General features: G+C 34.6%; 3 protein-coding genes and 2 long non-coding RNA genes across 7 annotated transcripts in view; 2 read left to right on the plus strand and 3 right to left on the minus strand.

Moving 5' to 3' along the window:
• Window positions 1–367: 367 nt before the first annotated feature.
• LOC133674034 (probable serine/threonine-protein kinase PBL19) lies at window positions 368–4,795 on the plus strand. Of its 2 annotated transcripts, XR_009835106.1 has the most exons (6): window positions 368–1,203; window positions 2,310–2,570; window positions 3,351–3,473; window positions 3,899–4,063; window positions 4,146–4,327; window positions 4,418–4,795. XR_009835106.1 is itself a non-coding variant. In XM_062094991.1 (5 exons), exons 1-5 carry the CDS (start codon window positions 856–858, stop codon window positions 4,421–4,423), a joined length of 1,167 nt encoding a protein of 388 aa, XP_061950975.1. In that variant the 5' UTR covers window positions 370–855; the 3' UTR covers window positions 4,424–4,795. The 2 variants fall into 2 exon arrangements, 1 of the variants encoding a protein (XP_061950975.1); XM_062094991.1 differs by having other exon boundaries at window positions 370–1,203; window positions 3,899–4,327.
• A 1,496-nt stretch (window positions 4,796–6,291) lies between these two features.
• LOC133674044 (uncharacterized) lies at window positions 6,292–13,191 on the plus strand. Of its 2 annotated transcripts, XR_009835111.1 has the most exons (3): window positions 6,405–6,928; window positions 12,780–12,874; window positions 12,967–13,191. It is a non-coding gene; the product is annotated as an uncharacterized LOC133674044 (long non-coding RNA). The 2 variants fall into 2 exon arrangements; XR_009835112.1 differs by lacking the exons at window positions 12,780–12,874; window positions 12,967–13,191 and adding an exon at window positions 7,198–7,715 and having other exon boundaries at window positions 6,292–6,928.
• On the minus strand, window positions 8,485–12,150 carry LOC133674026 (beta-amylase 3, chloroplastic-like). Its single transcript, XM_062094983.1, has 4 exons — window positions 11,505–12,150; window positions 10,947–11,157; window positions 9,678–9,788; window positions 8,485–9,480 (listed from the first exon to the last, which is right to left on the minus strand). Exons 1-4 carry the CDS (start codon window positions 12,032–12,034, stop codon window positions 8,689–8,691), a joined length of 1,644 nt encoding a protein of 547 aa, XP_061950967.1. The 5' UTR covers window positions 12,035–12,150; the 3' UTR covers window positions 8,485–8,688.
• Window positions 13,192–13,638: 447 nt separating the features above from the next.
• On the minus strand, window positions 13,639–14,911 carry LOC133674053 (uncharacterized). The gene is made up of 2 exons (XR_009835113.1): window positions 13,906–14,911; window positions 13,639–13,799 (listed from the first exon to the last, which is right to left on the minus strand). It is a non-coding gene; the product is annotated as an uncharacterized LOC133674053 (long non-coding RNA).
• A 6,542-nt stretch (window positions 14,912–21,453) lies between these two features.
• The window catches only part of LOC133674060 (uncharacterized), a 40,524-nt gene continuing 35,845 nt past the window's right edge, over window positions 21,454–26,132 (minus strand). The window contains exons 59-64 of the mRNA XM_062095023.1: window positions 24,260–24,418; window positions 23,864–24,148; window positions 23,546–23,761; window positions 23,405–23,457; window positions 22,617–22,725; window positions 21,454–22,074 (exon numbers count right to left, since the gene is read on the minus strand). Of these exons, the coding sequence (XP_061951007.1) occupies window positions 21,727–22,074; window positions 22,617–22,725; window positions 23,405–23,457; window positions 23,546–23,761; window positions 23,864–24,148; window positions 24,260–24,418 (1,170 nt within the window). The 3' untranslated portion in view covers window positions 21,454–21,726. The remainder of the gene's footprint in view (window positions 22,075–22,616; window positions 22,726–23,404; window positions 23,458–23,545; window positions 23,762–23,863; window positions 24,149–24,259; window positions 24,419–26,132) is intronic.

Genomic DNA, 26,132 nt, shown 5'->3' on the forward strand with positions numbered 1-26,132 from the left:
TAAGTTTTTAATGATTTTAAAATTTATAAAATTCATACTAATAATCTTTTAAAAATAAACCCAAAATTTAACTAATTTAACTATACCTCTCGTAATTTCAATTGTCATTTCTTGGATGCAAAGCATTGGTCGTTTTGACCGCAGCTCAACTGGTCTAAGCGAAAGTCAGGTTTTAATTAGTAATTAAAGACCAAGCCAAACGTCTGAACGCGCAACGAAGGAACTGTTTGCTTGTGCCGTAAGCTATTTTTTTTTTATTGTTTTAATATGCAATGTTAGAATAAAATTTTAAAAAATATTATTTTAATATATTTTTTATAAAAAATAAATTCCACCACGATCACCTACACTTCCATAAAAGAAGAGAGAACCCATTGAAAGATAACCAACCAGGAAGGAAATGTCTTTTTGGTTATAAATCCCATCCACTTCAGCCCCTTTTCACTTCACTTCTTTCGTTCCCACACGCCATTCTCTCCCTCTCTCTCCTCTATTCCTGTGTGTGTACGTGATTGTCTCAGTATTTTCCACTTTTAAACTGTTTCACTTTTCTTTCCCATCTTGTTCCCCACCGTCATTGCTTCTGTTTTAGGTTTTGGTTTTGAATCATAGTTCATTTTCTTTTAAATCCATGGTCTGCATGCCATCGAATTATTGGTTGGTTCTCTGCTATCATCACTTCTCTGCGATATAATTGCTCTGATCAAAGTTCAGTTCTTTCTTTGCTGTGTTTACACTTTGTATTCAATCCTCAACTGGGTTTCTTTGTTCTCTTGCTCTTCCTTTATTTCCTCCAGTTTTCATTTTTTTCATCCCGCGGTTCCTTTTTGAGGATTGAAAGCTGAAGGAAAAACCATGAAGTGTTTCTATATTTTCAAGGATAAATTTAAGAACAAGAAAGGACGAGCAAATTCATCCCCAGAACCGGGAGACCAAAGCAAATCAAATAGTTTACCTCTGAGTCGTACAGCGAAATCCTTACCATCTCCAAGAGGCATACCTGAATTGTACAAAGAGAAGGAGCACAATTTGCGAGTTTTCAGTTTTCAAGAGCTTAAAGAGGCTACAAATGGTTTTAACAGATTGCTTAAGATTGGAGAAGGTGGCTTTGGGAGTGTGTATAAGGGAACAGTCAGACCTGCCAGTGGTCAAGGCGATCCTATAGTGGTTGCCATTAAAAAGCTCAACAATCATGGCTTGCAGGTTCAATCTCTCTCTGTTTTTTTTTTCCCGTTGAGAATTCCAATCTCATTTTTTCTCTGTAATTTTTGTCCTTAATTTTTTTTTTAATTCCTTCTGTTTATATTTCTAGTTTTTACTCTTTTCAATTGCCTTTTGCATTCAGCGTTGTATTTTGGTGGAGAGACTATATGTATGAGCATCATGCTATAAATTGAAAAAAATATCATGTTTTGCTTTCGCTTTCAGTTCATGATCAAGATGAAAAAGATTGCTGTAAAAATAAAGAACTGAAAAAGGATGCCTTTTTTGGTGATTGACTGATGTACTGGCATACCCGTTCCTGTAACGATCACAAAACTGTAATGCGCTACAGTTTCGAGTCTTCGAATGACCTTACAGATACTAAATTCGAATTGGTTGGGGGAGTTGATGTTGAAATCAAAACCTGACATGATCATGTGAAGAAAGTTTTTGGCTGTCTATGCTTACACGAGACACAAATCATGTCATTTTTCTGTCAACAATGTCTTTGGCCTAGGTAGCAAGACGATTCCGTTTGGATATGCAGGAGTCTTGAGTTCCATTCTTAATAATGTTGGTAGTGATAAATTAGATTTTGTTTCTCATTCGGTGATTGCCAGTTGTATAGGATACAAGGGAGAGAGTATTGTGAATGAGCAGAACTAAGTTGGTATTATCCCAAAATATATTAGCAAGAGAAAAGAAGCTAAGTTCAAATGTCCAGTAGACAACAATCTGCAATAAGCCAACGTCTTCGCATGTCTTAAACTTGAACTTTATGAAGAGAATTAGATTATGATTAGGAAAATGGAATGTTTTTCTTGGAGTTAAGTTAATTGGATCCAAAACGAAGCCTTCAGATCTTGGAATCTTCTATCTAGTTCTAAAATCGTAAATTCTTGAATATTCTTTTAGGGCATATATTATTTCTTCCAACGGTACACGGTTCAAGCTGAAGTTTTTTTTTGTGGTAATTTTGATGAATATTGGCCTTCAATGAGTGTTATGCGTTTTCTTTTCTTTATTGTTTATATATATTTCTTCATTTCATTTCATCAACTACATTGAAATGTTTTTTCATTTGTCACTGTCCTTTTCTGATATAGGGTCATAAACAATGGCTTGCAGAAGTTCAATTTCTTGGAGTTGTTAGTCACCCGAACCTAGTGAAACTTCTAGGTTACTGCTCTGTTGATAGTGAAAGAGGGATCCAACGGCTTCTGGTTTATGAATATATGCCCAACAGAAGCTTAGAAGATCATCTTTTCAAAAGAGGCCCACCCACTCTGTCATGGAGGAAAAGATTAGAGATAATCCTTGGTGCTGCTGAAGGATTGGCTTATTTGCATGGAGGAATGGAAGTCCAGGTACTGTTTAGAATGACCTAGATGTACTGAATTAATGTCCCCTTTACCTGTAACTGTGCAAAATCAAAATCTGTAGTGATCTATGAAAGTGGAGCCTTCTTGCACTTTCATGCTTTCAAGTTGTGGCTATTGGCGTGTGTACCTTTAGGTATTGGGTAAAGGAGGAAATTTCAAGTCAAGGTCTTAAATTCAAAATCGTATCAAATTAATATAAGATAAAATGACCCTTTCTGGGCCATCAGACTGGTTGAGTCATCCAGAATTTGAGCTCCTGGTTTGGATAGGTCGTTGCTTCATGTGAGAACATTGTTTCCCTTCTCGCTGCGAATTGATAAGTCTCCAGCCCTGGAAGATGATATAACTTGGCCACTGTCCTCGTTCTTTTCTGGCAGGGGATTTGATTGGCTCGTAAAAAATGCCCCATAGCTTCCGAAAGGCATTTCTGAATCTACTGTTCAGACCTCTCATTGCATAGATGACAAGTCGCACCATTGCCTGATTTTACACCACAGGATATTATTGTGAAAAACTCCCATGGATAAAACCTTGGCAGAATTCATTTTCTGCATCCAATTTATTGTAACTTCTTTTCCTAAGGTATCTTTTTTTTTTTTTTTGTGATTTGGAGAAGCTGTGAATTGTACAAGCGGGCATTGTGTATCATATTTTGTTTATGAAAGACCTTAACTTTCTTGGCTTTACATTGAAAGTTTTGGTACATTTGAAAGCAGCCTCTTTTCAATTATAAAATTTTAATCTTTTTCTGCCACAACTGTACAGGTTATTTATCGAGATTTTAAATCCTCGAATGTTCTTTTGGATGAGGACTTTAAACCGAAGCTCTCTGATTTCGGGCTTGCTAGAGAAGGACCAACGGGTGATCGAACTCATGTATCCACTGCGGTGAGTAACTTTAAGACATTTATAAATGAAACCATCCCCTAATTTGTGTTCTTCATTATGTTGCTGAACCAAACATTGTAGCTGCTTAATGCAATCACCCATGAACTGCCACACTAGAAGGATGGTGCTCTGATTATTGAAATGATGTCTGGGACACTGAAAAATAGTAGTCTGTCATTCCTAGGAGAAACCAAATTAATCTCTTCTCTTTCCTTTTATTTTTTTCCTTTCCTTCTTTAGTCATATCTATCAAATCATTAATGGATTTTTACCAGCAAAGTCCCACACTATTAGATCTGGATAAATGTGGTTCTGCAGGATGCCTTGCCCTAACCATCGATGATTGAGACAAAGCTTCATGATTATATTTCAAGATTGGTTTTTAGCCTTGCTTGTTTTTGTGTTGATGTGTCTTCTGGTGTCAGGTGGTTGGTACATATGGATATGCTGCTCCCGAATATGTTGAAACAGGCCATCTCACCATTCACAGTGATGTATGGAGCTTTGGCGTGGTTCTCTATGAAATCCTTACTGGCAGGCGAACGCTAGAAAGAAATCGCCCTGTAATAGAGCAGAAGCTTCTAGATTGGGTGAAACAATTTCCAGTTGACAGTAAAAGATTTAGCATGATAATTGATCCACGACTCATAAATGAGTACTCTTTCAATGCAGCAAAGCAAATTGCTAAGTTGGCAGATAGCTGCCTTAACAAGAACGCAAAAGAGCGACCAACAATGACTCAAGTGGTAGAGAGGTTGAAGCAAATAATACAAGATTTAGAAGGGGAGAGCACCTCTACAAATAGGAATGCTGAGTCGTCTCAATCTAGCTTGTCAAGGCGCAAACAGAACAAGGTTTGTCCATGTGTATTATCATAATGGTCTGGCTAGAGCCTGCACATCACCATACTTCACCGGCTAAACAATCTTTTGTGATTCTGGCAGGTATAAATGCTTGGATGTTGAGCACAATTGAATGGCCATATTATCAATGCGCCTGAAATCCATTGAAAAACAATACCCTGGAGTTACGAAATTTTGTATATGAGTTGATCCGAATCAATCTCAATTCGACTTAGCTATAGCATTCTTTTCTTGTTTTACTAGTTATCATTTTTCCTCTGTTAAGATCATGAATGTTGCGAGTAGCATTCTTTTCTTGTTTTACTAGTTATCATTTTTCCTCTGTTAAGATCATGAATGTTGCGAGGCAATACGATGAAGGTACATAGTAAATGATAGAGTGGTTTTGAATCTTGATGCCAAATCTGTGCCTGATGTAATCATAATGATTGATGCAATACGATTTCCATTATTTCTCAAGTTTTGAACAACGCCTACAGCTGCTTTTCCCCTCTTGCCCCAGCCAGCAGCTCTCGGTAGAACTTTTCCCCTCACCACTCTTGTAGCGTATGAATATACGAGGATCAAGGGTTTTGCAGAGTGATATTTTGCAGTATATTTGCTTGGATCCCGCTCAAAAGGAGGAGCCATGATACGCTGCTATGGTTTGCATCCTTGGCTGTGCTCTTACCGAGCAGAAGATGGAAAATCAAAGATTATACAATATATAATTTGATTTGCTGGTGGAAGCCGCACGCACCACTCAAGTGATCCTACACCTAACTTTCAATATAAATATAAAATATAATTTGACCAAACAGATTATACAATGATGATTATTGCTGCTGTTCAACTCTTACATGGTATGTTCCTACAAGACAAGAGTGTATTCTCTTCGCGCTCAAAACATAATTCATCACGAACTCATGCCTAACCGTATTTTTAATTATTTATCTTTGAGCCAAAAATCGCTCACATACAAGTAAGATCGATGTGAAAGCTATCCTCGTACAAAAGATATTTCTTAATGGCCGAGTCGTATGTATGCCAAGATTGACTTCCTTGGAGTCTTGGATGATGACATCTTTGTGTGATTTATTTATTTTAATTGTTTATTAGAAAACATGGCAGCTAATCGGGGTTCACGTGACAACTAAATAATAAGTTTGTGGGTACATTTATTTTTCAAATAATTTTTTTTGTATTAAAATACATGTTAATAATTTTTTTAAAATAATTTTTGATATCAGCACATCAAAATGATTTAAAAACACTAAAAACATATTAATTTGAAGTTAATAAAAAAATAATTTTTTTTTAAATTTTTTCAAAAACACTTTTGAAACGCAGAAACAAACAGGCCTGATTATGGTATACGTGTCAACATGCGACATTGATAACGTGTTAGAATATATTTGTTTAAGAGATGCGTCAGAATATCATTACAAGGTATCAGCATACACTATCAATAAAAAAGTTATTTAAAAGATGCACCGTTCTTGAAAAACATGAAATTCATGCCTTTTATGCGGTGTACCTTATAGATAAACACATTTTAACGAATGTTTTGAAAGTGTGAAAATAATAATTTTTTTAAAATATATTTAAATAATATATATTTTTTATTTTTTAAAAAATTATTTTTAATATCACCATATTAAAACAATTTAAAATATATAAAAAATAATTTAAAATTTACCCCATCTCTGTTTATAACACAATACTCAATGGGGTCTTACTCTGCAACTGGCCTGAGTTCGACATATTGCTATGATTCTTAATTGCACAAATACTTTTTTTCATATGTAAATTGGGTTTTAGATTTAGAGTCTTAGAGTAATTAAAAAGTAACTATTAATAGTTGCTTATTTATAGGAAAAATGATGTTTCAAAAACATTATTGAGAATAAGATTTATATTTTAGATAATTAGTTAATTTTTTAATTTTAATAACCTAATTCTTTTTTTCCTGTCAAAGTAGTATGTGTTGAATGCTTGATATTTGTAAAATATCATGTTATTGTCAAGAGGTATTCTTCTCGGAAAATCTATAAAATTAAAAAAAAAAGTTTGGGATTTAATTGATAATAATAGGGTAAACCATTAAGGCCTAAACTGAGGTTTCTCCGAAGAAAAACTCGTGAAGATACGATAGCCTTCGGCTACATGAATTCATTATTCAAGTGACAAGCATTACATTACAGGCTGGTCTAAGCCGGGTCTGGCCTGATAAATCAAGTGTTTTGAGCTCCGGCTTTGGTCATTGGAGCCCACCTCCAGCCCACATTATGTTCTTAATTACTTCAGGCGTGCTCAATATTTATCCGTGAATTTATTTATTTATAAGAAAAAAGGAAAATCTCAAAGCATAACTGGAGAAGGAAAAGGGGAAAATAGTTCACTTTAATTCGAACAGTAGCCCACAACAGGAGTTTTCTCTGCCGTTTCCTTCTGGTAATCAATTCTAAACAATTTCTCCTCACTTTTTTTTTTTTAAATTTATCAGCTCGGAAAGTGCCTGGAGACTTAATTGAAGATCTTCTCTGTGGAAATCCTAATCGGTACTGCTACAACGTTGGGATTTTGACTTGCTTCCTCATCTTCTGTGTTATTGTGAGTTAAATTGTTTCCCGTCTTAGCTAATTTGTTGTTTTCTTTCTTTCTTTAATTGTACGTTGTGTAATATTGCTGCTTATTGTTTTTTTTTTTTATCGAAATGTGAGTAAATATTGCTGCTTATTATTATTATTGCTGCTGCTGTTGTGAATTTGTCATGTATAGAGGGTTCTATCTTTTTTGGTATGAAACTTGGCGTCAGAATATCCTTCTAGAGTCCTAATTCTCCATTTTTTTTTCAAACTTACTTATGATGCGAGTTGAAGGTGGAAGATGAGGATGAGACGACATGGGGACTATCTTGGAATGATAACTTTGACTAAAAATCTCTTCACACAGCTTTGTGGAAGAATCTTGTATTGAGAGACGAGTGATTTCCTTCAGGATCTATTTGGAAGATCAAAGGCCTTTCTTTACACTGTCTTCTGTCTTTCTTTTCTTTTTGTGTGGTAGGTGGCTTGCATACGATTCTGACTGTTAGTAATCCTACAGAAAACGGAAAAGGTGGTGGTGAAGTGGTACACTGGTACTATTTCAGGCTTTGGGGATATTGAGTTGAATGCTTGGCTTGGTGGAGGTGTCTGTAGGAGGAAAATGGAAGTTATGAACTTGTAGTCCACTAGCTATAATTTTAAGGAATGCGACAAAACTGGGTGTGCAATGGAAAAGAGTCTTCGCCTTCTTATAGATAATTCAGTTACAAATTTAAATTCTGGCACACGGGGAAACTCTTTGCAAGTGTAATTTATGCTACAGAGTTTATTAACTAATTATTTTTATCTAAGTTTTGTTCTCTGTAAATGGGATGGCACCCCCTTGATAGCTTTAGAACAGGTTTCTTTTTCAACAAAAGAAAAAAGAAGAAAGGTAGATACGAGTAACGATATGGAACATTATAGTATATAAAGTTAGGAACAAGTTTAATGTACACAGTAGTTTAACAAAAATGAGACCTGGGAGCTTATGATTAATCTCTGCAATGTTGATCTCTTAGGAAGTATGGTTTCATCTAGTCTTTATAAATTATTTGATATGGTTGCATGGGAAATTCAACAAACTTACATAGTTTTTAATACAAGACAATTCTTCCCATATGATTATAGAAAAAGGTTGCTGTTCAGCAGCAATTCTTTTTCCCTGTAATACAATGGACACATAGTAACTAATAGCCTGACACTCTCCTCTATGAGTTATTTTATAATGTTCAAGGTCTCAGCAACTGCTTGAGATGAGTTCCATCTTGGTGTTAGGCACTGCATATGTGTTCTTGAAAATTGCAGGAATTGAAAAGCTAAGCTTTATGAATCACTCTTCTAAATAATTTGAAGCATCTTTTTCATGGAACCTGAAAGGATTGCACTGCTTCGGGAGATGAATAAGATCACAATTGAATTTTAAAATGTATTTATTTAAGCAAATGTCAAGAGATAGAAATCTGTTGACTTGATGGTATGATGAATGAGATTGACTGATCTTAGAAAGTACGGGTCACCCTAACACACCCTAAATGATGAGTCATCTTTTAGCTGTCCATAATCTTGGCTGACAAAACATTAGCTTAAAAGAATTATTCTCCATTAGTGGCATGGAGATATAAATACAGATTTTGATTCTTTTATATAACCATCTCAAGAGTTTGGCAGGTCATGCCAAAAGTATGGTGCACATGTAAGATACTTTTTCTCTACTCTTCTTTCCTTTCTACCTATGATTCAATGAGCTATTCAGTGTCTTACATGAACGTGCACGTCTTTGTTTTATGCCAGAGCAGCTTCCTTAGTTTTCTGAACACTCTTGTCTTTGATAAAGCCAATGTAAAGGTTAGTTCCATGGGAGTCACACTCCGATAGTTTTTCGTTCCGACCACCTTCTGACATGCTTTTAACAAACTCCACTAATTGCCGCCAGTTGTCCCCTTCAAACAACTTCTTATTCATTCTTAGATATGTAAATGCAGTCAATCCATTGCCAGATTCTGATCTACTTGTTGCCAAAACTTGTGTGTATGCACCTGCATCATACCTCTCCAATGCATTCTCCCCAGCAAGTTCAGTTCCAGCAGTCCTCGTAGCCATCTTCACTTGCCGCACTAATCCTTGTGGAGAACAATTTGCATGTTCTGGCTGTTCTCCATCTCGCATTTCCATGCAGGTGAAATTGAATACAACCCCATGTTTACTGAACATCCGTGCTATTGGTAGGTACCCATCATGGTGTCTAGTATTATAGTATCCTGCAGTTAGTTCAGCTGCATGAGACCTCGTTCTGTAATGCCAATGAATTCCTGCTACCTTTCCCGATAGTTGTGCTCCAGTTCCTTGAAATATTCCTTCTGCAGCTGCTAGGATTTTTTCGCCATGCTCTAGTAGCTTCCCTGAGTACCATTCTAAGAAGAACTGTCCATATTCAGTATTCCATGTTCCATCCCTGCGGAAAAATCCAGTTTCTTCAGGAAAATGATTATACTGGCCGGAATCATGGGGTCCTCCTTGTCCCCAGTCTTTCTTTCCAAGTGCTTCAGCTGATGCTTCCAGTGAAGCTCTCATGTACTGTTCAACATAAAAGTTGTTTTTAGGAGTTAAACTTTCCATTCTTAATAAATGACACGCTATCTGGTTTAATCTGATAATTTGATTCCATAAGATACAACGTGTTATCAATTGATGGGGCACTCAATCTGTGGATTGCTCAAATTGGCTGACAAGCATGCTAAAAAAATTGCAGTTTAGGATGCAACCAAATTTACCTTGTCATAGCATTGGAATTCTCCAATTCCAGGAAACCTCCATGTGCCATTGGTTTCTGGATAAGCTGGGTATCTCAGCTCTCCACATGGACCCATCCCCACTTGAATTTCCTGCAATAAAAGCTGAATCAGTTTCTAAATCTTCAGGCTGTAATATCTCTACTTGTAGATAACCAAGGGGGTTACTCATGATTTTTTTTTCTCTCGAAATGGTTGTGTTCTCCCTTCTATCCCGTGAGGCTCTAATTTTTTATAGCATACAACTGAGTTATTTATTTTCTTCTCTCTCTCATCTTGTGGATCCTTTTTATTTCAGTTTCCCTCCGACAGTCTTGGTCAAATAGAACCAAGTGGAACCTATAATATTGCATAGATGATGATGGTTCTACCACTGGCATATAGATATTGCTGCAACTTTAATTCAGTGAAAAGTGAAAAACATAAAGAAAGTTTGTTCCCTAAGCTTATATTTAGTACCAATGATGAGCTCATAGGAATTGATGCTTGCAAACTAATTAGTGATGAACTTGTGCTTAAACCGTGTTTCAAGCTCAGTAGGCTTTTAAGTGAGAGATTATGCAAAAATAGAAAAATTTATTTTTAACTTCACCTAATAATTTAAATGTTTAGATTGAGTAGTCATTTAATTATTTTCCTTTTGTTTCTATTTTTTTTTGGTTGCTCAAAATGCTTACATAAGACAATAAAATACCTTATTTTCTTCCTCTTCCTCTTCCATAGATATTTGATTTCTAATGACCAACGTTAACTCTTACTTTATATTTTTCATTTCTGTTAATTGGTTGCTTCCCTAGTAGTTAAAACTATGCACACTTATCGAGATCTCTCTGATCTACTACCTTGATATGGCATGAATTAGACATTCAGAATGATTTATTGTTATTTCCTTTGTTTCCAATCCATATGAAAGGGTGGTGATTGATGGACTTGCTGTACAAAACTATGTGACTCCCCCTTTTCTTTTTAAATGTTTGTATTTATGCATGTATGTGTGTGATCCATGAAGGATTTCCATGTTAGCATTCTGTTGATGCACTTTTCAAAATTCTTATCGCCATAAACTAATAACAGTGATTTGATTGGTATGGGCATGTTCTATGATGTGTCTACATGAGTTTGAATAATACTTGAAGTTTGTTACATGTTGTCATTTTGTGAAGTAAATTGATGATTATCTATGCGTCCAATTTACCCAAATTTCATCTCTACGCCCAAAAAATAGCACCAAAAGGTGTGATGTCAGCTCACCATAATAACATCTCCTAGGTAATCTTTGAATCTCTTGCGGAAGCTCCTCATGTAATCACTGTAGACCTGTATGGGTGTCCTTCCTCTTAGTATTGGTAACGAGTCACAGCCCAAGGAAATGTACTCAGGATTCCTCCTTCCTGATCTGTCTGTGTAGACAAGATCAGGGTTTTTGCTCATCTCTTCAAGCACCCATGGAGGCAGGGGAATGCTAAAATTTGAAGAGAAAGAAGGGATTAGTCATTATTTAACTTGTCTTTTGCCTATTTTAAAATAGAGTTAATCACCCGCAACATGCAAAGAATATTAGTCAGGCTTATCAAAAGAAATTAGTACTTAACAGAAGAAAAAAATCACTGCATGGCACTTTAAGTGGCCAAGTGTGAAAAGGTCTTTAATAGGCTCTTGAGGAATCTGAATAATATTATTATTTGACGAATTCATCCCTCAATCTTAAATCTTAAAAGAGAAAAATATATCAAAACTAAAATTCATTGCTTATTTGTGACTTTCACCCAAAACCCACCTCCAAACAGAAAAGTTTAGGCTTTATAGTACCTGCAAGAATCTCCAACATTTCCTCCACACTGATGAAAGGACATGACTACTTGAAGCTTCAGGCCATGCTTTTGCACCATCTGCACAAGCTCTGCATACCCTTCCCAGTTGTATTTTAAAGGCCCATCTTTCTCCACCAATCCCCACCAAGCATCCACCATTACTCCTTCGACTCCTGCACTTCTCAAGGCCATCAAGCTAGCATTCATTGCTCTTGGCTTGTTCAAGTTCCCCCCAATTGTTATTGTGTCAAGTGGCAGCATCACAAACACAGGCACTTTAGAGTCATTGCTACTACGAGGACCTGATATTGCATGTAGTTCTCCCCCCTTCCTGCTTTTCCTTCCTTCTGTCATCAAGATTTCATCGTGTGAAAGCTGTGCTTCTTGCATTGAATTCTTTGCTTGAAGACGGCATGATGGCTTGATATGCGCAAAGCAAATTGTGCCAGAAAAATCATCCGGATTTTTAGGGCTTCTGGTGTCTTTTAGACTGATAAAAGAAGTTGAAGATTGCAGTGCTAAAGTCATTTTTCTTTTTGTGTCTTAAGAACAGAAGAGGGAGAGAAGAAATGTAGGAATGAATGAATGAATGTGCCGTGTGTTCATTTATTAGAGAAACTCAGGTTCAGGTTTTTCAAGGATAAAATTTTGGTGGGCACTACTCTAAAGAGAAAAAGTGCAAACAATGAAAACTACTCTGCCACCTTTTCAATGTCATTTTCACCATATGCGGTTGCACCTTTTTCCTTTATGTTATGCTAGGAAAAAAAATTCCAGTTTTTATTTTCCATCCATTGAATTAATCTTGATTGTCGGATGCTGACTCAAGGGTATAATTGGCATCTTATTGTTCAAAACTTATTTTTATGCATGATCTTTCCCACATGGGAGCTGTGAGGTAAATATGAGCTCTTTACTCTCGTTTGCTTGATAACAGGCAATTGGAATATCTTGAAGGATGAATCTAATATTTTGACTATTGTCTTTTTTATTGCCTACCTGCTTGAAGGTTTAATCAGTTAATTATCCATGGTTTGTTAAGTCAAATGGCTGTAAATTGCAGAAGATTGCTCTAAACTCTATTTTGAACCTATTGGGTTTATTGTTTTTTCTTGTTCAGCACTTGCCTTCCAATTTCTAACGGATGCACATGGTAACAAGTTCATGGACTACAAAAACTTTTTATGATAGTAGACATGCTAGTGAAGATTGCACTATGTGAGCAGGCATTAGCCACTATTACTGATAGAGGGGTTTTATTTTCCCTTTTCAGTTTGGCTATTATCATGCTTATCATATCAAATCTCCGGGAGTGGTGAACAATGGGTGGGTTTCTTTTGCCACTATCTAGCTTAATTACCCCACAAAGTAAGTATGCATCCATTTGGCTTTATCTTCATTCCTACTTAATATGATTTTCTGTGGCAGGTAAAATCTTGATTTTTTTTTTTCCTTTTTAGTTTTGCACAGATTCAGATAAGAGACTGGAGGTTCCTTTTGATTAGGAAAACATGTGGCTGTAATAAGTCTCTTTTTTCATTATTCTTGGAATTCTCTATCTGCATGCTTCAACTATTCAAAGCTTGGCTGCTTCTTTGAATTAACTATTCTCCATTGGAATTGTGAACCTCCACTGCCATGCAAGTCTTCATCAATTATCATCACTTAGATTGAACTTGCCTTTATCTTGCATAACGTTATTCCACATTTTTGCTAGTGTGTTGACTGTTGAGAAATATGAACACCTTTTAGATGCAATGTTCATGGAGAATACCTAGGGTGTTTTCCTCTCTTTATGTGCATTTTGGTATCAAATTATCAATGCTTGGTATTGGATGGAGTTCTATACACAGCATAGGTAAATAAATCAAGATTTAAAATTTAATACCAGCAATACTTGTACTTTATACAACTTAATTATTTTTCTGTATAGGTTTACCTTTTTCCAGTGATCTCTTCACTACATAATCTTGTAGTTTATGGTAGTTATAAGTTGCTGCATTTATCACTATAAAAATGATGAATTGCAAGCTCTCTCTCATTATGTATATAGTGATTGCTTGCTTTGTCTGTCTTGACCGTTGTGAGCACTGGTGTCATGTGATAGCTTTGCAGAGCAACCAATGCCTGTGTTGCATTTCTGAAGAGAAGTGTATTTTTGAAATTACACAAGCACACGCATACTAAACCATTCACAATTTCCTTTGCTTTTTTTTTTGTTCTCTCTTTTTTTTTTCAAAGTTTTACAACTTTTCTTCCCATTTGATGATGATGATGATGATGATGATGATGCCTGCACATATACAACAGAATATATGTTATGTAATTTTCCAGTTTAGCATTAGTCACTGGAGCAAATTCTGAAACGAGAATAAAGTATTGGCGTAGAAGAAGCGTACAATATGTGATAGATAGTTAACCCAGTGGGTCCTCGTTAATAGAGAAGATAATCACGAATCTCTCACACTCGATGTAGATATTTTGGTATTTATTGAAGCAAGGTCGTTTGAGCTTAGCTGCATGCTGCCTGAGTGGTTAGCCATCATTACAATTTCGTGGAGGAAGTGAGCTCTTATCTCTTCCCCTATCTCTCTGACTCACTTTCTCACGCGTCACACACCAACGGGACTTGTGAATGAGAAGACTTAAAAGAACGGGAGAAAAAAAAATGGAAGGGGAAGGGAGAAGGAAAGAGGTGGAACAGGAACTTGTGTAAGCAGGAGTTAACCATGTGGTGAAAATCAAACATGAAGACGTGGGCCTCCAAGTACAAAACATATTTGCAGTTTTAGGGCACAAATTGATAATACCAGCGAGGTTTCACATTATATAGAGTTTCCGGGTCTTGACTACTGATAAAACATTGCACCCCGAAGTTTGTAATTTTGTGACAATCATCTGAGGGAATTAGCTCCATTCTGCTTCTGGGTTAAGCATAACTTCAGCTGCAGTCCCTCCCAATGATATGCCTGTCGTCACCACGAGGCTCTGATTCACATCCGTTGAATTTTGCTATAAAACGGTGGGAATTTATTTTCCAGGCAGAAACTCCGGTCCCGGGCAACTCCTTGCTTTACTTCAGGGTAAATTTGATTTCACTTCAAAGTCCACAGCTCCGTGAGATAGGTGGGATTAACTTTAATTGGCAGTGTCGGTACCTCACTTTTATCTCATGGAGAATCAAGTTTCAAACATCATCTACAGAATAACAGGATCATCTTATATTCTTCTTTGGAGATGGATTGAGACTGAATTTGGACGGGAGGAAAAGACCCCATTTGCGAACACTTTTTCACGCTGGCGCATTGAAGGTACTATTGTCGTCTTGCCTGCCAATGGGTTCAAGGGCCCCCCGCAAAAGTTCAAAGCTCACACGCTCTTCTTTCTTTGCTTGACGTGGTTCTCTAATCTCCATTGCTTGAACGTTACCATTGAAAACGCCTGGCAGCCTTGTTAAGTGGCAATGCCTTGCAGTGCAAGTAATATATCAGCCTGTTTTAAGAGACTAATTAATTCACCCTTTTAATTTGTTTTCGGGAGCAATGAAAAGAGCAGTTGCTGACTGCTACGGCGCGTCAAAGCATGACCAAGTGTGAATATAGCGAAAATGGGGACCTTTTCTAACTAATAATAACTAAAAAGTCCTCCAAAACTGGGCTGGTAGACAATGACTTGAGCCGCGTTTAAGTTGTGTTCAGAAAACACAGATATTTCTGTGGAGGAGGCTATACCTTGGTTTTGGGATCTGGTCCCGTATCTACATTTACACAGTCAAACTCCCCTTCAAGCACAAATACAGGGGAGTCGTGGTTAGCTTGTTAGTTTGTAGAGCATACACGACTTTTGGCCTTGATAGGAATCTAGTTTTGGCTTCGATTGATTTTTTACCCCAACCAAATGCATTGTAAGGTAACATTTCATTATTATTATTATTATTATTCCGGAACGTAAAAAAAGAAGAAGATAGTATAAATAAAAATTTATTTGGTTGAAAAGACATAGATATAAAAATAAATTTGTTTTTAAAATTATTTTGGAGTGAATTTCTATACTTTCAAAAGATACAGTCCAGAGACAATATTTATTGTTTTTATTGCTCAATTATCATTGTAAAAAAATCTTAATTCTAAAATTATCTAAGACATGTAAGAATTAAAATTATTATTATCATAATTTTAAAATTTGATCTGGATACGGGTCGAGAGAGTCAACTTGAATTGATATTTTTTAAAAATGATTAAAACGACGTTGTTTTGACCATTTTTTTTTTATAAAAATCAATGGTTTTTTTATCGGGCTAAGTTGAGTCAATTCTTCCTCTATTTTTCTTAAACTCGATCTAGAGCATAGGTTGGCTAAGTATCAAGTCGATGTATCAACAACAAAAATGTTGATAAGTTTTTTATCCGAGTTTTTATCATATTTTACCTCAGTTTGCTAGTCGACCCTAGTTTTTTTATTGGATTAGATTGGGCCAATCATCCCTCTATTTTTCTTAAACTCGGTCTAAGCCATAAGTTGGCAATGTCTTGAGTCAACTTGCCAAGCCAACCCAGGTTTTACAAGTAGGGTTATTATACTTTATTAATTTCATCACTCAATGTAAAATATGTTAAAAAAATAACATATAAGTTTGACAGTAATACATATTAATGGTAAAACAAAATTTTCCCCCATCTTATTAATCATTAACCAAATATGATACTTCTACCCTTGTTTTTCCTTGTACTTCACTATAAAACACAATTCTATCTTCGTTTCTTATTCCATCTTGTTTCTTTTATTCTTATTGTATCTGTTTTTCGTATCCTAGGACAATAACCATAAATGCATTGCTGGAACCTTTTGCTCATGTCTATTTATAGAAAATCTAGCTTGTCTATCTAAATAGGTTAAAGGCAGTATCGTCCTGCAATTCTAAAAAAAGAAAAAATGAAAAGATAAGGGAGGGAAAACAAGAAAGATCCATCCATTTCTCGTGTTAGGGCATTGCCCAGATACTAAACTAATTTATTAGTCTTACATTTTTTTATGAGAGTCATGAATTTGAATGTGTCTGTCATTCTGTGTTTTTATTATGCTGCTAACGACTCAATATATCAAGTTTGTGTCAAGCTTAATTTTGCTACAATACATAATACATAATTTTAGTAGTATTGCCTAATAGACGGTGGGTTGCACCACTAGAAGTAAAAAAGTCATCTTGAAGGAACTCCTACAAGATATTTCATGGATACTTTGGAACTTCTCTTCTCATGGAGGTTTCTGGATTCTAATTGTTGATATTTTGTAACAAAGTCCTCTTTCATAGCTTATATATCTGTTTCAAACATCATTTTCAACTTCAAATAGTTTATGTAAGCCATTTAACCAACTCAATCTTGAATTGTCAAAAAAAATATGAATAAGGAAAAAAATCAGTTCTTAGTAAAAAATGCTGCTAAAAATAAAATCTATCAAAGAAATTATTAAAGGATAAAAAAGGAAACATGAAGAGAATATTTCAACAACAAGAAGATTTTCTTTCCATGAGAATTTCAAAGGAAAAAAATTAGTAGTGAAAAATAAGTATCTATATGTGATGACAATTTTCAAAATTAGCACACAAAATCAAAATAATTGGCAAATTAACATAAAAGCAAAAAGTTTTGGCGAAATAACACACTTTTATCTTGTTGCGCTTTAGAATAATGACAAGGTGAAACTCCAACTATCTGGCTCAACCAGTCGACTAGATCGTAATGTTCAATGAAACTAATCAACCAATTTAAAAAATAACAAGAAAAATCTCAAAACTTCTAAAATTAAAGGGTCTCAACGAGATTTTTGATATCTAAAGATCTGATGGTTCGCGTAGCGATGCAATGACTACTATAGAGAAAACGACTCCCAGAAACTCTTGTAAAAATTTATACGCGATCCAATGATCGAATAAAAAATTATGATCTTTTTGAGCTGTTATTCTGGTCTGACATGACTAGACCTCCTCTTAGATCAGACATGTCTCACTAGTCCATAAATACATCTGTTAAGTCATTCATATAATCTATTTGAGGCAGATCCTCATTTAGTTATGGCAAACCCATACCCGACTACTCAGAATCACCAATTATCGCAAGCTCGACTACATCATTAACATTGAAAAATAGAGGACAACTGTTGTGTTAACAATAACTTTTAAGATTTTAATTTGAGTCTATTTTTGAGTTTATAAGAAGTTGGACAAAGATGTATATGCTGACTCATAAACCATATTTGTAAGAAAAAGTTCATTAAATTATATTTGACCAATTAAGTTAAATAATTGGACAATATCATGTTTCAAAAGTGCAACAAGATAAAAATGTGTTATTTCACCAAATATTTCTCAAATGGTATTATTATGCAAGATCTTTAAAAATACAGTGCTAATTTTAAAACATGTGATGTGATGGGTAGGTTAAAAAAAAGGCTAGAAATCCTAGTTGTTCGGGTTGGCCGGAACAACTAGACATCTAACTCAAACAACCATAAACACAACCAAATCAATGTTTGATCAAACTGACCTTAAAGCATCTGTCTGGCTCACAAAACAAGGTTATGTTACGCAGTTCAAAGAAACAATATGACACAACCTTATTACTTGTTTTAGAAGTGACTATCGCTTGTAAAAAATCACATGTATATGTCTTCTAATTAGTTCATGTCTCAATGAAATAAAATTTACTGTGTAGTCAAATATTTTTATGATTGCATGCACGATAAGTGCTATTTTTATTGGCCAGGAAAATCACTACACCCATTTATCGTTAGGAAAGTCAATGCTCCATATCCTCTCATTGTTAGGTGAGCTACCACTGCTCCTACTCATATCTTCAAGTAAATCATGTGATCTTGAAAGGTCAGATGTATACACCACCATCCACACAACAAAAAATTCAAAACATCCTCTTCACCATTATACAAAATCTTTTCTCTTATATATCTCTCTTATTTTTCTCTCTCTCTATTTTTCTTCTCACCAATCTATTATTTTAACCATAAAAAAATCCTTTAATTATACAAGGACTTGTTTTGCAGGAAAAATTTCTAGCCCAAAATTAGTCGTGGAAAGCCTGATATCTCTTTGAAGCTTCAACGACTAGGAAACTGAAAAGTGAAATCTTTGAGAAAATTAATATGGATACCCATATCTGGAGTTCCAATCATGTTAAGTTTGAATTCTAAAAACAATGCATCTCAATGCAACACATGAGATGGTTTCTAATTCCTAGTTTAATAAAAAAAATTAAATATATCATTCACTTAAATGACCCTAAAATTCCCTAAAACAATCACCAAATACCATAATCATGTTGTTACAGTCCCCTGTTTTAATTATAAAATATTTATTTTTAATAATTAACTATAAAAATAATTATGTAAAATATATGGCAATTATGGTTCAGAAATAATAACATTAGAAAATATGATTAGAAAAAGTTATGAAACATTTTTATTTCAAGTAAAGTCGTATTTTAAGTATATTGAAAGGCTATATTACAGTGGCCTGAGTTACCAACTCATCATCTTTTTCAAATTCCTTAATTTTAATATTACTTCAAATTAATCTATGAAAAACATATAAAATCACTTCCAATGGCTTCCTATCAATAATGGAGGCACTTAATCAAAAAACAAGTTGTACAAAACTCAATTTAGATGATCTTCCTTTAGATATGGGGCTAAGACAGAAAATTTTTGAATATCATCCTAATGATATAAACAAAGTTCAAAGAGCCTACTTGTCAAAAGGTATTTGTCAATCTCATGATTATAATTTTTCACAAAGAAAGATTGGGATTATATATCGATGATTTGTCCCAATTTGGTTAGAGTATAGTAAGGATGATGATTCAACATTTTTCTTATGTTGTTATCTCTATAAGTCGAATATGAGAAATCAAGCAAGTGGTGATTATTTTGTTGGCATGAAATTTAACAATTGAACAAATAAAAAAAAGATTTGAGATTTATGTTGGAGGTCCTAATAGTGCTCACAACCAAACCTGGAGGAAATACCAAGATTTGATGAATTAAAGGCAACACATTGAAGTTGCTTATGCCAGAATTTCAAATCAAGCTCAAAGAGATTATCAAACCTGATTGACTACAATCATTGATTGTATTCGTTTTCTTTTGTGTCAAGTACTAGCATCTCATGGTTGTGATGAATATAAGGATTCAAAGAATCAAGGAAGCTTTCTTGAGCTTCTATGGTTTCTTGCTAATCATAATCAAGGAATCAAAGATGTTATTTTAGACAAATATCCCGGTAATTTAAAAATTATAGTTTATGACATTCAAGAAGATATTAGATGTGCTGCTGCAATAGAAACCACCAATATAATCTTGAATGATCTTGGTCGTGAGCTATTTTAATTGATAAGTTTCATAATTTATTAGTTAAAGAGGAAATGGTTATTGTTCTACACTATGTAGATGTGAATGGATGTGTTATTAAATGCTTTTTTTGGTATTGTGCATGTTAAGAACACAATTGTTCTATTGTTTAAGGAGGCAATTGAAGCATTATTTGACAAACACTGACTTAGTATATCACAATTGTATTAACAAGGCTATGATGGAGCTAATAACATGCAAGGTGAATTTAATGGCTTGTAAGCTTTGATAATGAAGGAGAATCCATCCACATATTATATTCATTGTTTTGCCCATCAATTGCAACTAGCACTTGTTGGTGTGGGAAAAAAACCATGCTCATATTGCTTTTTTATTCAATGTGGTTTTTGGTTTTACAAATGTTGTGAGAGCCTCATGCAAGAGGAGATCATCTTTGCGAGAAGCAACATAGCAAGATAGTTGAAGCAGTTAATAATGATGATATTCAAGTGCCACTTGAGGTTTACATCAAGAAACTATGCTTTGAAGAGCTAATTATACATGTTGGGACTCATATTATGAATCTTTGGTAAATTTAATTATATTTTTTGCCTCCGTTATTGATGTGTTTAAGATCCTTGTTGAAGAAGGTGTAAATTCAAAACAAAGGGGTGAAGTTTTTGCACTTCTCAACTCAACACAATCTTATAAATTTGTTTTCAATTTGCATTTGATAAAGAATATAATAGGAATGAATTATCTCAAGCATTAGAAAGAAAATATTAAGATATTATAAATACGATGACTTTAGTTAAAGTTTCGTAACAAGTTGAAATGATGAGGGATGACAAATGTGAATCTTTAGTTGATGAGAGTTCTTTTTATGAAAAACATAGCATTGATATTCCAAAAATAAATAAATGATATGGTTGTCATTCATGATCGATCAAGATGTAACACTCAATGATTAACAAACTTGTATCATTACTAAGCTGAGTTGTTTTATACAAAAATTAACATGCAACTTCAAGAACTTAATAATCGTTTTACTGGGATAAACACAAAGTTACTTCTTTATATTCCATATTTGAATCCAAGAGAATCTATTCACACTTTTAATAAGCAAAAGTTGATTTATCTTGCTCAATTTTATCTATTTAACTCCAATTTTATCTATTTGACTTCACTCTAATTTTATCTATTTGACTTCTTCATGGTTGAGCTTGTATCTTAAAACTTGCATGATAGTTTTATTATCAGGAGAGATCGAGGCAGTTGAATAAAGTCAAAAAGCAAAATGACGGGTAATTTACAATCCTTATTATAATTAATAACAATAATCTCTTTCTTTTAAAATAAAATAAACTACAATAAAATAAAAATTAACATGAAATTGGAGTGTCCCTCAAAAACGTTTTTAAGTCATAATATTTTATTTATATTTGATTTCCAATCAGCATACATCTACAAACAGGTTAACAGACAGCATTCTAAAAAAATTCATATGTACTCTTTTATTTAATGCTTTTTGTTATTGTTTTGATTTTATCACAACTGCTTGCTTTCCCTCCTTATTTGTAACAATCTTAACAGAATTGTGTTTTATTTTTGGCCAAAACCACGTATTTTAGACCTTCAGAATATACAAGGCTACACCATGCGAGCCTAAGGGATCACAATCCAAAACAATATCCAAAGATAAGAAAAAATGTGGCCGCTTGGATGTTCATGTAAATTCACTCTCTCGTCGTGCAATTCGTGCAATTCCTGTTGGGAGCAAGAGTGTCACTATTTTGGAAAACTTAAAAAATGTCCTAACAGTCTCTATTGCAATTGTATTTACTGCCAGAAGAAGTGGTTCACTGAGGTTCTGATAATTGTAACCGAGTCGGAAGGTTATCAGCCACCCTCATTGGCTTCCAATCAGATTCTTCCTTTGTCTGTCTAAGAGCAACAAAGTGAAGAGCATCGCTCCTGACCTGATAAATATGACAAGCCCATGGGTATGAATCTGGAGCAGACCAAACTTTCTGCTCTTCAAATTCTGTTTCCTCCACTAGTGACTCCGCTACACAGTATACCGAACAAGGTTCTGGCTCCTCAAAGTTGGAAACAGCAACACATCCAGGAGATACATATCCTTCTGGAGCCCGTGGATGCCAAACAGATACTGGAGCTTTGTAGTCATCCTGACAATTCCTCCACACCTGCACATCTCCAGGTTATGCATATTTTATGGCAAATGATTGCTCATGTTCTACTCATAGACATCAGAATTGGTTGCTATAAACTTGAAATGCATGGAATACCATAACAAACACAAAATTATTAGCCATTCTTCAAATTCTTTAGCCAAACCCTTGTTAACCAATAACAAGAAAAATGCCACCTACCTGAATGGGTTTGCACTTTGAACAAAAATTGAACCCCCCAAACGCTCTTGGATCAATCAAACCACAATTAAGGTTGTGATATTTGACTTAACAATGAGTAGGAAGCAAGAAAAACTACATGCAAGATATTACTTCGCAGAAAAAATACACTCTTTAAATGAACTAACTCATGCCATATGGGTTTTGTCCCCTCTAACTCATGCCATATGGGTTTTGTCCCCTTAAATGTACTCTTCACCTTCTTTAGCAAACAATACCTTCACTAGAATCTGACCAAGCCAGTTGTAAGATTCTATAGAATAGGGCTCACACTTGGTTGATAATTTTTGTTAATGAAATGGATGGAAGCTTCTTACCAGGTCATAACCCAGCGGAAGTGCAAACAGTCTGTCAGTGTTCCGATAAACAGCAGCCACGTTTGGAGGATGGCCGCCAACATGAGCTATGTCCCCAATGGAGATATACCTGCAAGGAAAGTGACATTTCTGGATCAAAATAGACTGAAAAAATTAACATCATCTGAAGGCAAAAACTGTAAAACATGAACAAGGGTAAGAAAAGGCGGCCTCCTGAAAACAACAATTTTATATGGAACATCCTGAAACAGACAATAAAAAGCAGTGTTAATTTAATTCAACTTCCTGGTCATTTATTTCATGTTTCGGTTTTGTGATAAAATTTGTTAAAACCTTTCACTTTAACAAAGCATTACTCAAGAAAATATGGTTCCAGGGAAATCAATACCAAGACACCCCAGCCCCTTCCAATGTCCTTGCATGGAAGCTCACCATTAACAACAAAAATAAACTCTTGAATAAGAATAAAAAGAAACTGCAACCACACGTTGCTTATCAATTTTTCATTTACTGGGTATATGATATCTCAAAAGGGAGTTTATTATACCTTGTATTTCTCATCCACAATGAATTATGGAGCATGAAATCTTAGTTACCCATTTCAACAGAACAATGTTCTCTATTCCTAAACAGAGGGTTGAAATAATTATTAAGCAAACACCTAATAGTTTGATGTAACCCACATTGTAAGATGTTGAAATGTGACATGCTGAAGTAGCAAGTTGAAGAAAACAGCTATTAGTGGCAATATGGGATTTCCAAGAATATAAAGTAAAAACCAGAATTACCCGTCTGGACAAATGGGTCTCCAAATGCTACATATTCCACCGTCTTCTGTAACCTGAAAAACCAGGTGAAGTTTTGCATTTATATGCAACATGGACAAATTTAAATCAACAATCAGGCATAGCTTGATAATTTAGAAGCACCTGCTTCCTATATAGTTTGCACCGGCCTTTAGATTCTTGTTCACTGCTCCAAATCTTCAAAAAGTTGATTGCATGTTTAACAAATCTCCCTTCATTAGATGCATAATTTGATGAGGATAGCTCTCTTGATTTGATAATAGCTTTATTTGGATTATGTGGTTCTCTACCATCAGCTTCACTCCAAGCAAAATAGACATGTCTCTGGCTTGAAGGAACCTAAACAGGCAAAACACAATCAGAATTATGTATATGCAGTCTAACATTACTTTTCAATTTCAATGATTTTTTTAACAAAATTAATGATTTACACAAAACCACCTTTAGAACAAGGGTTTTCATGTCAAACTTGTATGCTTTCCACACTCTACGTACAACTGAACAGATCTTAGTAGCTTGGGCTTCCGTGTCTTCTGATTCTTCTCCAACATTGCACTTTATGACCCGGACAAAATTTTCCGATCTCTTAAAACTCTTAAGATGGAGGAGCAAGTGAGAAGGTTGGTGACAGCCTGCTTTTGCCAACTCCAGGGCCATAAGCTCTTCCCATGCCACATCCCACATGATTTTGGAAGGTTTCTTATCTATCTTGTCTAGATCAAAGCACTAAACACAAGAGGAGAGAAACAGAAGTGTGTCAGATTAGCATGATAACTAGGAAGGATGTTAACTATTAAGATGACTAGCAAGCAATGAATTAAGATTCATGAGACAAACCCGCAGCAGCATGACTCGTTTGTTCGTCACTAGAACAATCTTTTGATAAGGAACGAAAAAATGGTCTTTATAGTAATCAGACCATGCAAATTTTGAGGGCTCCTTGAATATTTCAGTACAGCCAAAATGTCGACTTGCTTCAGCAAGGTAAAGTATCATCTGGGAACCAAAATAAGAAAGTTAAGAAACATATCATCAAGAATTGTGTTAGCAAGTTTTCCTCATTAGATAATCCAAGAACTAGGACTAGGACACTTCAGATTTAATTTATAGACATTTAATTACGAGTTCTGACCATCCTCTCAATAAGCTTCATGCAGGACTTTAATTCCATCAATTGGATGAAAAGTTCTACCTCCTATTTTTTCAATCTGGCAATGGGAGAAAAGGTTATATTTTGGATCTCCAGCGCTCACACATGAACATGCATGTTCCTGGCCACCATTAAATTCCTCTCAATTCTTTCAACAGACGGTCCGCCCAGTGAACAGTAATTTATGGTGGCCATGACAATTGTGACCTTGTTGAGACGTGCTCATGTTTACTATATTCAAATTCTAGACTGGTAGATCATGTGAACTGCATACAGAAATAAGCCCAACGTGTAACACTTCTACTATAATGAACAGGCGGGCTAAATTAGAATGATATGCGGTCTCCAAGTGGAAATCTAATTTTGTGCTAAAATGTTTTATCTTGTGAGTGTTGATCATTGAAGTAACAGTAAAGATGATACTTTTTCACTCCATATCTTCATTATATTTGCGTAAAATAGTCTGTTTTTCAGTAAAAAGATAGTCAGACAATGCGCAAACATAGAAAAAGGAAAGGAAGATCGAGCACAACGGCAAATTCCAAAAACATTTACATATAGGTTACCACTTAACTTTGCAATAAAAAAGACTAGTTTGATTCCCTGTGCTACGCTGTGGGATAGAGCATTTTTTCTCAATGCAAAAAGAGTGTTGGCATTAAAGTTTTTTACCATTAAGAAAAATTTTACTGCAAACTGAGTTTGGACATGCATTCAATAAAATAAATCGAGAATTATATATGCTAATAAATGATAACAAATTTGTTGATTATCGACCTAAAAGCCTCGACTCACAATAAGCTAAGATAAAAATGTTATTTCTTCAAAAAAAAAAAGGCAGAATATTTCTTTCAGTTTGTAATGGGTCTCAAGTTTTATTAGTTTGAATCAATAAAATTAAATTTTATTTTGCTAAATTGAGCATTATATAAAGATCAAAAGTGCTCAAAGGCCTGGCAACCAGAGAGCAAGCTAACCAAAAAAAAAACATCAAACTCAATTTCAAGTCAACTTAATATTGAAAGATTAAATTGGGAATAAAAAAAAGTCAAGCGACAAAAAATTAAATAAAAAAAAAAGTCTGACTTAATTTGGGTAACTAGTGCAACCGATAGTGGATTGTCATTCTTCTTTGATGTATTTTCATCAAAAAATATTTCTTCCATCTCGTATTGCCTCGCATGTTTATTATTTTAAACATCATTTCATGGTCTACCAAACATTAATTTTGTGAAACTGTATAACAATTATTAAATGAATAGCAATAGGACCCAAAAGATCAAGAAAAAAAAAAGATGCAGGTGAAAAAAAATATTTGAGGTTTATTAAATGGGAAGCAAAAGGACCCAATTATTAAAAAAAAAAAAAAACTTGGAATGAAAAAAAAAAAAGAGTTGGGGCTATTCATTGGTCATATGAACAGTGTTTCCATTTATTGATAGTAAGCATAAGAATATGATAGTTTTCAAGTCGTGTTCCATAGCTAATGCAAAAGGTAAAATTTACTAAAAGCAAAATAAATTTTATATCTTTGAAAGATTCAAATTTATTTTTTTTAAT

Source organism: Populus nigra, chromosome 1 (assembly GCF_951802175.1).
Source record: "Populus nigra chromosome 1, ddPopNigr1.1, whole genome shotgun sequence".
NCBI classification, from domain to species: domain Eukaryota; kingdom Viridiplantae; phylum Streptophyta; class Magnoliopsida; order Malpighiales; family Salicaceae; genus Populus; species Populus nigra.

What these genes read in the sequence shown, in the direction of transcription:
- LOC133674034 (XM_062094991.1), top strand. Translation starts at nt 856, where the DNA reads ATGAAGTGTTTCTATATTTTCAAGGATAAATTTAAGAACAAGAAAGGA. An exon ending in TCAACAATCATGGCTTGCAG is followed by an intron (nt 1,204 to 2,309) that starts GTTCAATCTCTC and finishes TTTCTGATATAG; the next exon opens with GGTCATAAACAATGGCTTGC. An exon ending in GAACTCATGTATCCACTGCG is followed by an intron (nt 3,474 to 3,898) that starts GTGAGTAACTTT and finishes TTCTGGTGTCAG; the next exon opens with GTGGTTGGTACATATGGATA.
- LOC133674026 (XM_062094983.1), bottom strand. Translation starts at nt 12,034, where the DNA reads ATGACTTTAGCACTGCAATCTTCAACTTCTTTTATCAGTCTAAAAGAC. An exon ending in AATGTTGGAGATTCTTGCAG is followed by an intron (nt 11,158 to 11,504) that starts GTACTATAAAGC and finishes TTCAAATTTTAG; the next exon opens with CATTCCCCTGCCTCCATGGG. An exon ending in ACCTAGGAGATGTTATTATG is followed by an intron (nt 9,789 to 10,946) that starts GTGAGCTGACAT and finishes CTTTTATTGCAG; the next exon opens with GAAATTCAAGTGGGGATGGG.